The sequence below is a fragment of the Zootermopsis nevadensis genome, unplaced genomic scaffold, assembly GCF_977971745.1.
Source record: "Zootermopsis nevadensis isolate Lab colony 2312 unplaced genomic scaffold, Znev_1.0 Znev_ptg000015l, whole genome shotgun sequence".
Classification (NCBI taxonomy): domain Eukaryota; kingdom Metazoa; phylum Arthropoda; class Insecta; order Blattodea; family Termopsidae; genus Zootermopsis; species Zootermopsis nevadensis.
Genome location: NW_028259147.1, coordinates 3,208,880 through 3,225,523, shown reverse-complemented (window position 1 = coordinate 3,225,523; position 16,644 = coordinate 3,208,880). Strand labels below are relative to the sequence as shown.

General features: G+C 38.2%; 2 protein-coding genes across 9 annotated transcripts in view; one reads left to right on the top strand and one right to left on the bottom strand.

The window, feature by feature from the left end:
- dom (domino helicase) overlaps positions 1-12,900 on the top strand; it is a 56,271-nt gene extending 43,371 nt beyond the window's left edge. For 5 of the 8 annotated variants that reach the window (XM_087349048.1, XM_087349053.1, XM_087349051.1 and 2 more), the window contains 14 exons: positions 961-1,132; positions 1,803-2,041; positions 2,179-2,315; positions 2,794-3,190; positions 4,321-4,635; positions 5,259-5,424; positions 5,974-6,230; positions 6,466-6,669; positions 7,749-7,994; positions 8,578-8,703; positions 8,827-8,985; positions 9,546-9,725; positions 10,701-10,943; positions 11,496-12,900. In XM_087349048.1, coding sequence (XP_087205174.1) covers positions 961-1,132; positions 1,803-2,041; positions 2,179-2,315; positions 2,794-3,190; positions 4,321-4,635; positions 5,259-5,424; positions 5,974-6,230; positions 6,466-6,669; positions 7,749-7,994; positions 8,578-8,703; positions 8,827-8,985; positions 9,546-9,725; positions 10,701-10,943; positions 11,496-11,504 — 2,850 coding nt within the window. In that variant the 3' untranslated portion in view covers positions 11,505-12,900. The remainder of the gene's footprint in view (positions 1-960; positions 1,133-1,802; positions 2,042-2,178; positions 2,316-2,793; positions 3,191-4,320; positions 4,636-5,258; positions 5,425-5,973; positions 6,231-6,465; positions 6,670-7,748; positions 7,995-8,577; positions 8,704-8,826; positions 8,986-9,545; positions 9,726-10,700; positions 10,944-11,495) is intronic. The other 3 variants (XM_087349050.1, XM_087349055.1, XM_087349052.1) reach the window with 2 other exon arrangements.
- A 782-nt stretch (positions 12,901-13,682) lies between these two features.
- slim (scruin like at the midline) lies at positions 13,683-16,473 on the bottom strand. Its single transcript, XM_022060339.2, has 2 exons — positions 15,036-16,473; positions 13,683-14,666 (listed from the first exon to the last, which is right to left on the bottom strand). The coding sequence occupies exons 1-2, from the start codon at positions 15,750-15,752 to the stop codon at positions 14,169-14,171; spliced, it is 1,215 nt and encodes a 404-aa protein (XP_021916031.1). The 5' UTR covers positions 15,753-16,473; the 3' UTR covers positions 13,683-14,168.
- Positions 16,474-16,644: the final 171 nt, after the last annotated feature.

The window sequence follows — 16,644 nt, the reverse complement described above, 5'->3', positions numbered from 1 at the left end:
GATTCAAGTCTTGTCTGTTCAATAGCCGTCAGTCATCATCTCTTCTTGATTATTATGTCTGGTTTGAATCTTCAATGGTTGTATCAGGTTTCATCCAAACAAATGTTTGAATGGTACCTTGAAGCCATAATTTCTTTGTCCCCATCTTCCTAATTTCCCTATATTATTATATCCACATCACACATGACAGAATGATCTTGTGAGTTGGTACAACAGCTATCAATAGGGACTGAATATGGGTCTGTTGAATTTTTAAGAACTGATCTTTGGTTTCTTTATGCCAGATGTTAACAGTGGTAAACTAGAGATATTTGATTCAATTGCTCTGATGATGGCATCAGGCTGTATGGCCTGAAGATGATATAATAAAGCATTTAAACATGTTGACAAAGCCGATGGAACTGTGCATTGGCTTATGCAGCAATCCTTTGGCATCTGCAGATTTAAAGAATCGGTTTGGATTGAGTTTTACAAATTGCAGTATTTTGTTTTATGTATCCCTGGATTTTATTTATATACAATGTATTTATGTACAATGTACATTTCTGAAGGGCGGGGCTGTAATGTCATTCAAAATCAGTTTTAAAGCTTTAATATTACCATTGCCATGAATTTGTGACACTTTTTAAATTATATCTGATGATATTAGACCTGCATATTTATTGTGTTCAGGCAGCTTTGATGCATGTTAGCAGCAGCCACAAGTTTCCCTTTTCCCAATTTTCTGTCAAGCCTTTACCTCATCAGCCACATTGTTTTTAACAGTATAATCCCTGTAATTGGTGAGGAATTGCTATATATTATAAATTAATTTATTTTATAATTCATGTTATTACAAAATAATCAGACCACAATGAAGTATAATTTATAAAAGTGCTCTTCATGGGTGTGTAACTCAGTTAAGGAAAATCATTTATGTTGGATGGATGTTTTGAAATATTTTGATGCTTGCACTTGTAGATGTGGTGTCCACCGACTCCGCCACAGGATGATAATGATGTGTACATTGACCACTCATTGGGCTTCCTCTATGAACAAACCATCATGTCCGAGTCCCAGCTCCCAGTTGTGTATGTGAAGAAGGAACACAAACGAATAAGAATGGATGCAATTCCATCTGCTGAAAGAGAAGGTACAGCGTCTGTGTTTTAACATTTCACTACTCCTTTGTACTTCTTTCTGCCTTGCATGTACCTTTCAGCTGTCGTACTTAACATGGTTTATAAGATTACTGCTTATGTTCTGAAAATTATTTTCTTTATGATCAACGCCTATCAGAAGAATTGTTTTCAGTCAGGTCTTTGATATTACAATAAGAAGGTGTTCATTCTGTCCCATGAGAGGATAGGAATAATTTCTATTTCTGTTTTAATAAAATCTTTAAGGAGTTGGTTGAAAGTCACCATTGTTTCAGGGACCATCTCTGTCCCCATCATTACAGCCTTGATGACATTTTAAGTTTTTTAAAAAAATACACCTAAATATGTGTTTAACAGGTTTGTTAAAATTACAAGTTGGGCCATATTGTTGAAGGAAAGAAAGCAGAGATTTTAGTATTGATTTGTAGGTCCTTTGATAAATTTCTATTCATGAGTGAACAAATAGATTACCATTCACATCGCAATTGATGTTTATCCTGTTGCCAGAGTCTAATGCCAAATAAATTAGCTGGTCATGGGTTACATATACCTCATAAATGGCATATGATATGTATGGAATCAGCATTGTTGGTATACATTTCTTATGCTGTGCTTAAGATTCACAGTAAACCTACTAATCACATTAATTGGATATGTACACAGGTCGTCGCCCTATGAAGATACGAAAAGAAGAATCTTTGTATGCACCTCGTTCGTTGTTTGACCGTCCTTCGCCAGCATTAGCAAAGATGCGCAGAGACATGAAACTGCAACGATGCCGTGGAATTGTGCGTTCTCCATCAACTTTTCCAGGGCTGAAACCTCCAGCCATGGTTAAGCCCATGCCTGAACCTGAGAATGTTCCTGAATGGGTCATTCATGAGGATTGGGCACTACTTCAGGTGAGATAATTTGAAAAAAAATTCTCTTCAATTTAGCCACTTATTTGTAAAATGTGTTATCCATTTTGACTCTTGTGTTTTCCTACATATGTTTTGTGATTAAATAGCACTGGGACATTGATATTTTTGTGTTGCAGGCAGTGCAGGTGTTCCTTGAGCTGCCCCTAAACCTGATGATCCTGTCACCAGGTCATACTCCAAACTGGGACATGGTGGCAGATATGGTCAACAACGTGTCTCATATGTATCGCTCACCTAAACAGTGCCGCAACAGGTAGGGCAGACAAGTATGTCAGCACATAAGTTTAAAAAATACAGTATTTAAGTGATGCTTCTTGTATCATGATTTACTGTATTATTTCAGAAATGAACTGTCTTATGTTACCATATGTGTGCTCTGTAGCCTGCTAAATAATGCTTAAAACTTTTAGCCACATTTCACGTAACTAGAAGAGTTGTGATTTTCAGTGAGACATGATTCAGGATCTTTAAGTCCCGTGCGTAATTTTATTTAAAGGATTTTTACTTTGCCTCTTCATATTTGCACCGGCTATAGTGGTCATACAGCTTCCTATCCAGTGGGTTCTGGTGGATCTTTCCTTTGTGATAAGGTCACTGATGTGTTAAGCTGACTACTTACCTATTTACTGTAAGTTTAAGAGTGTGTGGATCATTTCCTCCAAACCCCTATATCCCTTCAAGGCACCATGATTAGACGTCAGGATAACTTACTCTTTAGTCTTCATTTTCAGGTATGACACCATTATTGTACCTAGGGAAGAAGGCAAGATTTTGTATGATTCAAATCCAAAGAAACAAAAGAAGACAAAGGGCATGTATAAACTTCCGCCACACACAAAAACGAATCGTCCTATGAGAACGTCACAGTTATACATCCAAGATAACAATGGAACATACACACAGCTGTACACACAACGGTTTGAGACAATCAAGGCAGTGTCAAATAAGCGAACACCAACTGTAAGACCGCAACAGCTTGAGAATCCCACAGTGAGGAACCCCAAACATGCAGCTGTTTTGGCAGACATTGGAATAATATACGACCAGCCACTCACGCCCCTTGAGGTTGCTACCCGAAGGGCAGAAAGAATTGCTAAGGAGAAACAGAAAACAGCACAGGCAGCTGCAGTAAGTATCCCTCTTGGTCTGTCACTGTGTTTAGAATGTGCAGGTTTATATAAGTTTTCACATTCTTAGGAGTATGCACAGTTTACACGCTTTCTCACATCTACCGAGTTTATTCTGTGTCCTCCACATCATTTTATTTCAGAGGTTGTACATCATGATGTCCTGCCAGGAGGCTGAATGCATTCACGCTTAGTAGTAGACCATATTACTTTATTGTCTTCTAGAATTGTTTTCATTTTATATGGTTGAATAGTCTAGTCTCCAGTCTCTTTCATCTACCTGCCAGCTCTTCCCTCTGCCATCTTCCTTTGCCTGAACCATGTTGTTTGAGGTTGTCTCATTAGTAAAGTGTTGTAGGAAAATTCCAGGAAATTTTATTAGCCTTGATGAAAAATAAATGTAAATCAATGAAAGAGAACAGTGCAATTTTTTTATAAGAATAGAATGTTATTGCTGCAAAAAATAAGTACTTAGTAACATGGAAAGTTTAAAGATTTCTGTCTTCTGGGTTGTTCCGCTGTGTAGTCTGGTCGATGTTAACCAACGTTTCAGAGGTCATACTGCCTCCGTCATCAGGGCGATGAGTATGAAGATTTCTGTCTTCTGGGTTGTTGCGCTGTGTAGTCTGGTCGATTTTTACCAACGTTTCAGAGGTCATACTGCCTCCATCATCAGGGCGATGAGTATGAAGATTTCTGTCTTCTGGGTTGTTGCGCTGTGCAGGCTGGTCGATATTAACCAACGTCTCAGAGGTCATACTGCCTCCGTCATCAGGGCGATGAGTATGAAGATTTCTGTCTTCTGGGTTGTAGCGCTGTGTAGTCTGGTCGATGTTTACCAACGTTTCAGAGGTCATACTGCCTCCGTCATCAGGTTGATGATGAATCAAATGACATATATTATGTTCAAATGCTTCATGTTGTTTCACTTTTAAATAACCAGAAAGTATGAGAATTACCAAGTTTACCATTGTAAATTTGAGTCTGTCAAGCAGAATTTATTATTTTTTTTTATTTATATTCTGTTCTCTTTTTATTTATTCACTCTTACGTTTAGTTTGTCTTAGGTACAACTGTAATAATAGTGTGATAGGTAACTTTTTGTAACAGTACATATTTATAACATTGCAGGCACAGGTAGTGTCTGCTGGGCAAACGTTCATTGCTTCACCTTTACAACAGCAGCAGGTGGCAGCAGCGGCAAACTCTGGATCTGCTCCTTCTGTTGCTCAGGTACCTGCCCCATCTGTACCTTCAACGCAAGCGCCTGTACCGAGTTCAACGCCACAAGCAGTTGTGGTCGGACTGAGCCGGGCAGCATCTCCTCAGCAGATTGGAACGGTGGTATCAGTGGCTGGCACCACGGTTATACAAACTGGGTCTGTGTCAACTCTGACACCAGCACTCAGCCGAGTACAGAGACCTGTCACCACTCTTACTGTACAGGTTTGTTGACCTCTGATATTATGTTATTTATTGCCTGGTAATTGGAAGTTCATAAACACCTGTTTATGGTTGGGTAGGTTATCACGTGATACAGCATTTTCCATTCTCCACCCTTCTGTAGGTGATTCTCTTTATCTGATTTTACTCTTCCCTCACATTGCCTCTCCTTTTCCATTTTTCATGCCCATTTGTCATTTATTACATGTCTCTGTTTTTAATTCTCTCATATTGTCATCAAAGTATACAATTTTTAAATATACAAAACTATTAATTTTACCTTTTATATCGCATGAATGTGAAACATGGTCTTTCACAAAATGGGATGAACAAAAATTGAGGATGCTGAAGAACCAGGTGCTTAGAACAATATTTCAACTTAAAAGGGGTGGTTTGGGAGTGTGGATTGGATTCTTCTGGCACAGGTTAGGTGATGATGGGCTCTTGTGAACATTGTGATGAATATTGACATAGGAGATTAAAGGCTCTGATGGTGGAGGTAGTAAGCACCTCTGAAATACTAGTCATTTATCTACCAGACTACTTGGTATTGCATCCAGGAAGGCGGTCGTCTTTGTACTCATTGCTGTGATAACCTGAAATCTTGCAATTTTCTGATGTTGCAGGATGTGGTGGCTGCAGCAGGCCAAGTGAGGACAGTGGCTAACTCTCCAGCTGTCGTGTCAGTTGCTAATCTAACACCTGCTCAAGTTCAGGTGGCTGCCCAGCGTCTTGCTTCGGCAAATCTTGTATCCCAGTCACCAACTGTAGTTACTACTGTAGTTACAAAGGGTAAGTACTTGTTAATACCATCATCACAGATGTGAGAATAAATCAAATTTGTGTTATCCTTAGAAAAGGGAGAGAAATTTGTGATCAAGGAAAATCTTTGGATACGTATATCAGACTGTTGTGTGCGCATATGTTCTAGTAAGGAAAGGTTTCAGTAACAGGTTTGTTAACACTGCCTTTGTTTTCATTATTACCTTAATAAGGTGACTACTTGTTTGTATTGGTTGGAATTCAGATAAACGGAGAACATAAATATTGAACAGGTCTTGAAACTCCTAATAGCTAAATGCTTTGTAGTTCACTGTCTGCTCCATTCAAGAAAACAATCTCTTTGCATAGTCTTCATACAGTGTCATATTATGCCCATGGAACTAAGGTGTTTGAACACTAAAACACAAAAGCCGTTGTAGTGTATACTGTTTTTTAAATTCTAGTGCTGCATAAAGGCTTAATTTTTCATAATGTAAGTAAGCATGATTTTTATGCTACTAGTAATTATTTTTTTACTATTATTTGTGCTGTATAATGTGAGATACACATGTGATCCAGGTGTAACAGCTGCTGCTATGACGGCAGGTGGTAAGGCGCTGAACCATGCACAGATTCAGTTCTATAAGCAGCAACAGCTGCTTCGCCAGCAACAGCAACGACTTATACGGGACCATCAGCTGAAGGTTCTGCAGGCCCAGTCGGCTTCAAATCAGAAGGTTTCAGTTGCCGTGACTACAGGAACAGCCATGGGAATAGCAACTGTCGCTGGAGTCACAGCTGTTCAGGTCTCACAAGCTCAGCAGCAGAGAGCACAGGTAACAAAATTTCTAGGCTGACTCACAATAAAGATTAAATATTTACTCAACTATATGATTAATTTTTTCTTGTATTTTCTTTCTGAAGTAGGGGGGTTCCATTAGCGTTAATACCCAAAGACTTATATTTATGAGGTACCCAGTTTAAATCTTGATCATGTTGCCTGCTTCTCTGATAGTACTTGTTAATAGGCCATGAATATCTTGCAAAGTCTTGACCTTAATTTTTTTATAGTTTATCAAACAAGCATCCCCAGGAGGTAAACAAACTGCAATTGCTCGCACAATGTCTGAGACTGAGATGGCAGCACTTATTAAGCGCCAGCAGCAACATCTAGCAGTACAGCAGAAAGCTGGAGGGACGCAGGTAGCTCAGGTGCAGGTGCCAACGCAAGCAGGACTCACTCCCGCTCAGATTCTGGCACAAGCTGGATTGCAGGTAAGCATAAACAGTGTCATCTTCTTCTTTCTCGTCTCCCTATTTTCCTTTATAACGTCGGGGTTGATTGCTCGGTCCACCTCCTCCATTCCTTCCTATCCCTTGCTAAGAATTTCATCTGTGTTAAACTTTTTCCCTTTGCCTGTCCTATTTCTCTAATAGTATCCAAGTAGCTCTTTCTAGGTCTTCATCTTATTCTGGTACCCTCAACTCTAGCTTCCAAAAAACTGTTTTGTCTTTCTTTCATCTGCCATTCGAACAACATGTCCAAACCATTTCAGTCGTTTTTCTTCCAATTTTGTTTGTATTCTAACACTTCCTGAACTATTTCTACCTCTTTCCCTACTAGAGTCATGATATTCCAAATTCCGAATCGTATATCCTTTCCTCACCTATGTCATCTCCATGGAAGCTGTCCAGCTGAACGATCTTTTTTCTCCGAATCATATTAAAAACCAAGTGTGGGTGATTGGCCCAACGACTGGTTGCCAGGTTTGGAGGGGCTGCCTCCTAAGCCACCTGGCTGGCCGTCCTCTGTGTTGAGGCTGAGGTTGGTCATTTCCTACCACCTCTGTAGTTCTGGTTTTCCCGCCATTACTCGGGTGGCTGATTGCAGTGGCATCCCCCTGGGCGATGGGGTCGCTACATCCCTACACATAAACAGTGTCATGTGTATCCTAAATCAAATGCAGGAGACCTGTGTCCCTTAAAGGAACCTTGAAACATGTGTATTCTTTGCATTATCAGGGCATTCATCACTGTATGCCACATGTATATTTCTTACAACACATACTTTTAGATTGTACCATGTAATACTTGCTTATACAAAGTTCCTTTTATAATTAATTTATGCTGACCATTAATGAATAATGATACACAATAAAGAACATGTGTCAGTACTTACTATCTAACTTTGTGAAGTGAAGTCCCATTCAATTCCAGTCCCTCATGTTTTTCTCTGACAGTGCTTAGATGTTAAAAAGAAGCATAATAATTCACCAAGTACGAGCGATAGAAATGAAAAAGCAGGTGAAGTGGAATCGTGTGGTCTAATTCTAGAGCAACCATGTTTAATGCAGGTGCAGCAGGCAGGTACATCAGGCCAGACTCAGGTTGCGACACTAGTGAAGACAGTGTCTGCTCCAGGCACTGGAGGTTCACCTCAAAGTGTGACAATCCCAGTGACAGGGATGACTCTGCCGCAGGTGAAAGCTGCGGGTACCATGAAGACTGCTACACCCCAACAGATACGACAGCTGGCGATCCAACAACAGCTACTGCAACAGCGAAAGCTGCCAGCGCAAAAGATGGCACAGCTCACTCAGGTTATCACTCTGTCTTATAGGCTTCGTCTTAAATTTGCATCTAAAAAAAATCCGTGGTAGCAACAGAATTTATATGTTGTCAGTGATATGCGCACAGTCATTGTCTTTAATCCAGATTGACGTACACTTTTCTTTGTGTTCAGTCTGACTTGTTTTTACAGTCAGTGAGTGATGTTACTTAATGCAAGTGAGATTTGAGGTTCTCATGGCATCAAGCATGAAGATGGCTGTTCTGGGTTGTTGCAGTCTGTGGTATAGTAGAAGTTTACCAGTGTTTCAGAGGTGCTTGCTGCCTTCATCATCAAGGTGGTGACTCCTTAATTATTCTAGCTAGTTAGTAATTTATATGAGATTTGAGTTCTTATGTCAGTGAAGATGTTGAGGGCTGAATATGGAGCCACTATGTTCCTCTCAATGATTGATATGTGCCTACAAGTCCACATGGTGTTACAACCCAGAAGACTGACATCAATCAGTCCCTGCCAAATTAGTAGCTTACTTCAAGTGTAGATGTATTGTAAAACCAAGATACAGTTACAAGCAAGTATTTTCTGATTTTCAATTGCAAATTCTGCACTTTCAGGTGGGTGGGAAAGCAGGAGTTCAAGCACAGCTGATAGTCCAGTCCCAGAAGGCTCTGCCAACCACTATGACTGTACAACAGATTCAGCAAGTTATGAAGCATGTTCAACCACAGCACATTACCCATGTGAGTCACATAGAGTTTCATCACATTGCTTTTAAAAATGAATTACTTTACATCATGTTTATCAAAAAATTGCCATCTCTGTGCTCACCACTGTGACAATCTCAAATCCTGCTTATGATTTAGGTGTCAGGTGGTCAGGCTGTATCGCAAGCAGCAGGAAGTCAGGTGATATCTCATGCTGTGCTTACTAAAGCACCACAAGTGTCCTCACCTGGCCAGACCTTGCAGACACGAGTTATTCCCGTGTCCAGCACACAACAGTCTCTTAAACAGACGATACAGGTGAGATGCAAAGCACATGCATGCCATTCCCTACCATCCAGATCACATTTAATACTTTGACCAGTCTATTACTCAGAGCAGGCGTTCTCTACCTTTTCCAGACCTGGGACCACATTTACCTCTTCTTATCGAGTCATGGGCTACAGGGTTATAAATAAGGACAATTTATTTTAATTCCGTGGCAGTTTATTATTTTTGTACTGCAAATAGTTTCAGGTTCTCTCAATAAATTTCTTTAACAAAACTAGCCATTAGTTAGAAGTGGGACACTGACTTTGTTTGAATAATCCTTCACGATCAGCCATAAGTTCCTTTGTTGTGATCAGCATGAACTCTATTGTTCATTTATGTTGTATGTAAGACTTGTAGCAGCAGCAGCAGCATTAGAAATGATTTGTTTTTCATATATTTAAACATAGTCCTTGAAGTGCAGAAAAGTTTAAATTTCATCTTTAATGAAGAAAATTAATAATTTGCTGGAGTGTGTTCAGTTCAATTTAGTTTCACTGTAACAATGAAAATTCTTTAATTGTATTTATTGTGAAGTGATAAAATGTCAGTGTTTTTTGCAGGTGGTAACTGCTTCCTCTGGTGTGCGGACATCTGTCCCCAATGTAACAATTGATGCTGCTGGGAGACCACAAGTTAGTGTTGCATCAACACTGGCATCAGCTCTTGCTGGCACCATCAAGGTGGCGCCATCAGTCTCCACGGCACAGCAGCACGCTTTATTGTCACAGGTGAGGTTCTGAATTTTCATTGTGTTACATAGAATTATTCCCTTCATTTGGAGTCAGACTAGGCCAGTCAGGGATAGGGGCCGGATGACGGGGTATATTCTTGGTGGAGTAGGAATTTTCTCTTCACCATAATGTCCATACTGGCTGTGGGGCCCACCCAGCCTCTTGTCCAACATGTACCAAGGGTAAAGTAGCCAGAGTATGAAGTTGATCACTCACCTTTGTCTAGTTGTATGGAGCTTTATACCTCTGCTTCTGTCATGGCTTAGATCAGTGGTCCCCAACGCGGTACCTGCGGGTGCCATGGCACCCGCCAAGGCTTTTTTTGGGTGCCTGCATTGTTACGGAAAGAGGTTATACTGAGTAATGAAGGCCGTTCAACCATGAACATTATAAAATCAAAGCACAGATCTCGACTTACTGACGCCCATCTTGACGATTGTTTGCGAGCAGCATCATCCTACACTCCCAAATTTGAAAAACTGGCCGATGAAATGCAGTCCCAAACATCGCACTAACTTCCCACTTGAGTAATAATAATTGTACTTATAAAACTACGTATTTTCGAATACGTGGTTTCTTGTATCATTAAACGTCGTGTTGTTCTGTGTATTATTTGGTGTCCATATCTTATTTGTCCAGAGAAAAGAAAATTTGGCTTTGTTAATTGGTTGGTGCCCGCCACGATTTCATAATGAACTCTCAAATGTGCCCGTAGGCACAAAAAGGTTGAGGACCACTGGCTTAGATAATAGGACAACTTTACCTTATATCTTTATCATTATTTCACTTAAATTACACTACTGTGTAAATTGCTGCCTTTGTTGCAAGAATGGTTGGAAATGTAACTAAAATATCTTTAAGTTAAAAACTATTAGCCTCTTTTCCACATAAAGAAGTGTTCCTTATTAAAACTTATCAGTCATTTAAGAAGATTCCAGTCATTGAGCTGCTTGGTCAATATGTTATTTGCAGGTAAATGCAGCATTACAGGGACAACCTGTGTCGGTGGCTGTACGACAGGCAAGTCAGAGCCCTGTCCGCATCCAGACTTCAGCGAGTGGAACTCCTCTGGTAGCAGTGACAGTACAGCAGACTGTGGGAGTCCCATCGCAAGGCATCCCGACAGTGGTGACGGCGCAACAAGTGATCACACCTCAACAGCAGCAGCATGCGACTGTTAACCCTGCCACACTGTCAGGCACCTCACAGGAGGCAGTAAGGCATAAAGTCCTTCACTATGGTAGTTTGTAGAGAGAGACTCCCTTGTGTCATTCTTATTACTTCTATTTCTGTGCATAGTTTTCCACTAATACAGATTCCACATTTGTCATATATAACCTCAAAGTTACACATCATGCCCTGTGTCAACACAAAATTTAATAACTTTCTTATCACCATCATAACAGTGATTACACTCTACAAAAAAAAGTATTGCATTTCAACAGATAAATTTTTTTGAAGCTCTCTTACCAGAAAATATTTCAGAATCATCAATGATACATATTGCTGTGGCAACACAAATTTGTTGCTTCTAAATACATGAAATTCCTGCTGATTTTAAATTCTAAAAATATAAAAAAGCATGCTTTTGTAAGGGGATAAACCTGTATAAATCACAATGTGCATGTTACACCTAGTACTGAGTGATGTTATATTCATACATTTATGAAAATTCAAATTGAAATACTCATTAAAATTATTCCTTGAAAATTTTCAACGGCACTCAGAACTGATGCGCCTAAAAACCAAATGTATTTTACTTTTCAGTCCCAGTGAAATCTGAACAGAGTGAGAACTCCAGACATCTTGAAACTCCATGAAGTGTTACAAAGTGCAAGAAGGAAGGTATGATTAAACTTGCTGAAGTTAGTGGTGCTTGAAGAATTGACATTATTCGTAGTTGCAGGGTCACAAATTACAGAGGCACGAAGGAAACTCTTTATATCAGAAGTGATGCTGTAGAAAGATTCTCATCTCCCAGGTAGTGAAAATTCATTGTATCTGTGTAGGGAAAACATGGACTTGAAACTTAAACAGTTTTAAAACTTGAATAAAACTTCCATATTGACATGGAAATGTGAGAAATAAACAAAACTAAAGTATATCCAGGATTCATAATATGTTCATTTATTTTGTTAATTGTGATCTTGCCTATTATTGTTATATTAACAAACATTTGAGTCAGTGTTATCCAAATTGGATTTATATCATTCACATGTATGAATATGTGTTTATTGTGCTTTACTGGCATCCAAATGTGAACATGTGGGGTATTGTGGGGGGGTCGGGAATACACAGCTACAGAACAGTAGCTTTTCTTTTGCCAGTATTTAATCGTTCATGACTCTAGTATAGTTTCTTTGTGTGTGTGTGATGATACCAGTTGTCCAAGGCTAAATTTGGAAAAACTGACCTGGTAACTTTTTTTTAAATAATTTTACACGTAATTGTGTACGTATTGTGATTTAATGAATTTGTATGAGATAATTAATTGCCTTATACTATTTGATTTTGTTCCTGATACGAGAACCAGTCACAACAAAATGAGCAACAGAGAGTAAAGTATTGCATTGTTGTAAATTTGTATGAATGTTTATCAGTTTACTGTATATATATGCAGGTTTGTCTGTGTGTCCTTACAGTGATATGTTATTGTGAGGTTATGTGTACAGTGTACATTTTTAGAAGTAATGGTTTCATTACTAATGTCACCTAATGTTTAATTTCAGTTTAATAGTAAAAGACCTCTGATAGTTCACCTATTATTGGATAAGTTGTCTTGTGGTATGTATGGTGTACATTTTTAAGCATAGCAATGTTAGGTCTGCTTTAGTGTTCAATTTTAGTTTCATACTAAATTTCTTTGAGTTGACAGTTATTGTCATTGGTTAAAGGAATAATTTAAAAAGTAGATTGCCCAAATTTACAATAATTGCATATATCGTAACATGAAACTGTGGGGAAAAGGCACAAAATAACTGTATAAATTTAGCAATGTCCATTTCAAGTTTTTTTAACCTTGAGACATAATGTCTTTATGAAAAGAAAAAAATAATTTGGAGGAATAAACCTTACATTGTTTTTCATGTCAAGAAATGGATTGATTATGGTAAAATTCTGCTTAACCTTTCTTTAGAACTAGAAAATAAAATTCAGAGCAACAAAATGAGAACATTGTAGTATAAAATTTAATTTATTCACATGTTGCCACTTGGTCACAACCCTTTTCAACGTGATGCTGATAACTGAACTTTAAACATAACAGGAGCAGTTATTTCTACACCTGCACCAAACTCTTACCATTGTTAGTTCCTTATTACATAGGCATTTCATTGAAGGAAGAAAAAACTCCTCTGATAGTGTGCTCTGGGTAGTGGTTTAACTCAAAATGACAAATGTCACTAGGTACTGGCAACACAGCTCTCCTGTACTCACCTACCAACGCACGTTGCGGCAAAGATATTTAGAAACTTTTACAGCATGTTTTATTGTGAATTGCGTTGTTTAGTTAGTCAAGAATGGAAGTAAAAATGTTTGTGATTATACTTCAGACTATATTAAGAGGTGTTCATTGCTAATTATGGCAACAGAATGGAAGTACTCTGACTTGAATGAGTCTTAGGGAATTCAGCAGCTCGTTAAGGACCATAAGAGGAACACTATGGACTGACTGCTGTGACAGTTCATCCTTATGAAGAATGAAGACAAAATATGATCACCTGTTTATGTCATTAAAGACCCATATATTGTGGTTGCAGACTTGGATATGTAGGATTTAATGCCACATAGTTAAGAATATAAAACAGTTAGTATTCTGTGTAGCTTTCAGAATTTTATGTCTGAGCTCACATTTATTTTTTTTGGATAGTTATGTGTGCTCCCCACCAGGCCAAAATTGTTAGATTGGCAGATAATTCATCATGTCAACTTGAATGAGAAATTTCATATAAAAACTCATTTTCATTTACAAATTTTATTTGGTCAATTTCTTTTCTCACTATAAATAATTTATTGTTACCTCCTTTTTACTGTTATTTTATGTAATAATATAGAATTAGATTACACTACAAAATTAGGAAAGGCATAATTATTTCCACTACAGTCTTGTGGCTAGGTGACTGAAGTTAATAATAAAGTAATTTTTAAATTTTAATCCATTTCATGATATAAGATACCTTAACAAACTTCTCACCACCATTACAGGAACCATTTATATCCTAGACAGTAGGACTGCTTTTCTTTGTAATTTATATATTACATCTTAACAATTGAATTGTAATTGCTGGTCACCAATATGTTTCACTTATTAACTAGCCTATACATCTCTCAAAAATATGAAAATTATTAGATATGCAAAAGTACATTCATGTAGCCCAGAATTCATTACACAAGCAATGCTTTAAACTAAAAGCATTTATAAATATTTACAACATACAGAATTCAATCAATTCGGTTTACAAATTCTAAAGGTAAACCACACATCAAGAGCTGATTTTTAGGCAAAAGGTGTAGACTTGGATTATAATACAGTATTGCCTCCCAACACATTTCTGTCAGTTTTGGTATGCACATCCATGCACAGTTCACATCAGCAGTTCTGTTACTATTATTCTCTTCTGTAATACCACCAAAGGAATACATGTGACCTGATGGTGTGACTGCTGCTGAATGGAAATAAATGGCACGTGGCAAATGGCACTTCATCATCTGAGTCCACTGCAGACTTTGCAGTTCAAGCCTCCATACATCGCGGAATATCTCGGTGCCATTATAACCACCACATATATAGACCATCATCTCCTGCTGCTCATTGTCTGACATCTGAACACATCCGTGACATCGCCTTGGTGCAGGAAAACCTGGAGCTGATGCTCCTGGGTCACAGCGTGTCGTCAGGCTCTCCCAGGACCCAGTAAGAAGATTGAATGCTGGAATGTCCTTAATGAACACAAACAAGAATGAACTGGAGGATGAGACGGGCAGATGCGTAGTGCACATGGGAGAGATAAGAATGCATACAAAATTTTGTTTGGCAAGCCTGAAGGAAAGAGATCATTTAATAAGATCTATGTAAAGATGGGATGATAATATTAAGTTGAACTTAAAAAGACAGGTCAAGAAACTGTTGACTGGACTCATCTGGCTCAATATGGTAATGAACCTTCAGGTTCCATAAAAGGCAGGGAATTTGATTAGCTGAGCATATAATCAGCTACACAAAAGGAGTCTGGTTCACTCATAAATTTACACAATGAAGTGATGCATTTCATGCCAACAAAAGGACTGAAATAACAGCATGCACATTACCTGAAATCCATATACTTCTTCAGCTGTACCACCTCCCAAAAGGTAGATTCGTGTTCCATCAAATGCCAGCTCATGACGATATCTACCCTGTGGTTCTTTCCATGTCCTGCCTGTGCAAATATATACTTCTTCCCACATACCTGTTCGTAAATCTAAGCGATGAATATCAGCAGTGTAATCAAAACCTGTGGTACCCCCAACAGTATATAAGTTGAGACCATCCAAAACTATTGCTTGGCCATACAGTTTTGGAGGACAAGAGCCATTCACATTCACAACTTTCATCTTGTAATCTTCACGGAGATTACATATATGAAGCTGATTACTACAAGTTGTTCCAAATGGATAGCCTGTCCCACCATAAATCATCATTGTTCCTCCCTTTAAAACCACAGTATTAGATGCTAGTTCGTTTGGAATGGTCCCATTACATGACAGTCTCTGCCATATCTTAGAGGCAAAATTGTATTTCCAAAGCTCTTTAAACAAAGGTCTGTTTTCCATCCACACTGGGTCATTTCTTATTTCAGCATCATCATTAAGAAATGGATTATAACCGCCGAATGAATATAGATTTTTGTCATCGCATACAATTCGATGCCCACTTCTTCCTTTTGGAACCTGAAATCGGTCTCCAACCAGTTTCGGATCACATTTTACAAACACAAACGGTCTAAAAGTGTACGTGTAATTATTTGTAGGTTTTGTATTGCTCATGTTCAGGTTACACACTTCAAAATGTTGCGCCAGTGTCAGTTCAATTCCATTATGAGTACAATATACAAAATTACCAACAGCTGCTACAGGTAGTAAACTACTTTAAAATGGTGAATTTTTTCTCTGCAAAATAGTAACCAATATTAGATCTAACTGCTAGTAAAAACAGATGTTGCATATTCAAAAAACTCTCCACTACTATACTCGGAAAATGGCGACTGTGGTAGTATTATCCATGTTGTCAAAGGTTTAAGATACTATACGCACATGGCCTCGCCGATTACTTGCTATGATCTTAGCCGTACATGAACTAACAGAAATAGTTACGAAACAAAAAATTGACAGTGAAACCACGATTCCGGAGAATTTGACGTAAATACGTTTTTACCAGCACAAAATTACCTAGTCCACGACGCACTTTTTCTACAAACGATTCACAGCTCAGCTCTTGCCGCAATAACGAAGGTATTGTAACTGGCACTAAATTTTGAAAAAACAAACTTCATAAAATTTGTTACTAAGCACAAGACATATCCTAGATTAAATATAGGTTTTGAAGAAAAAATAATTGTGGAAGTTGAAACAAACAAATTCCTTGGCTTACAAGTCGACAGTACCTTAAATTGGAAGAAACACATTGAGTATATTATTCCCAAATTAAGCTCTGCATGCTTTGCCATGAGAACAGTCGTACCACTCATGACAATAGCTACTTTAAAACTAGTTTACTTTGCTTACTTTCATTCTGTATTGTCATATGGATTAATCTTTTGGGGAAATTCAACAGACAGTAATAAAGTTTTTTACATGCAAAAGAAAATAATTAGAATAATGGCCGGTGTCAAAAGCAGGGTATCTTGTAGAAAATTATTTCGTAAATTTAATATACTTC

Coding starts and splice junctions, on each gene's coding strand:
- slim (XM_022060339.2), bottom strand. CDS start 15,752: ATGAGCAATACAAAACCTACAAATAATTACACGTACACTTTTAGACCG. Junction 14,667..15,035: donor AAGAAGTATATGGATTTCAG/GTAATGTGCATG, acceptor GTGTTCATTAAG/GACATTCCAGCATTCAATCT.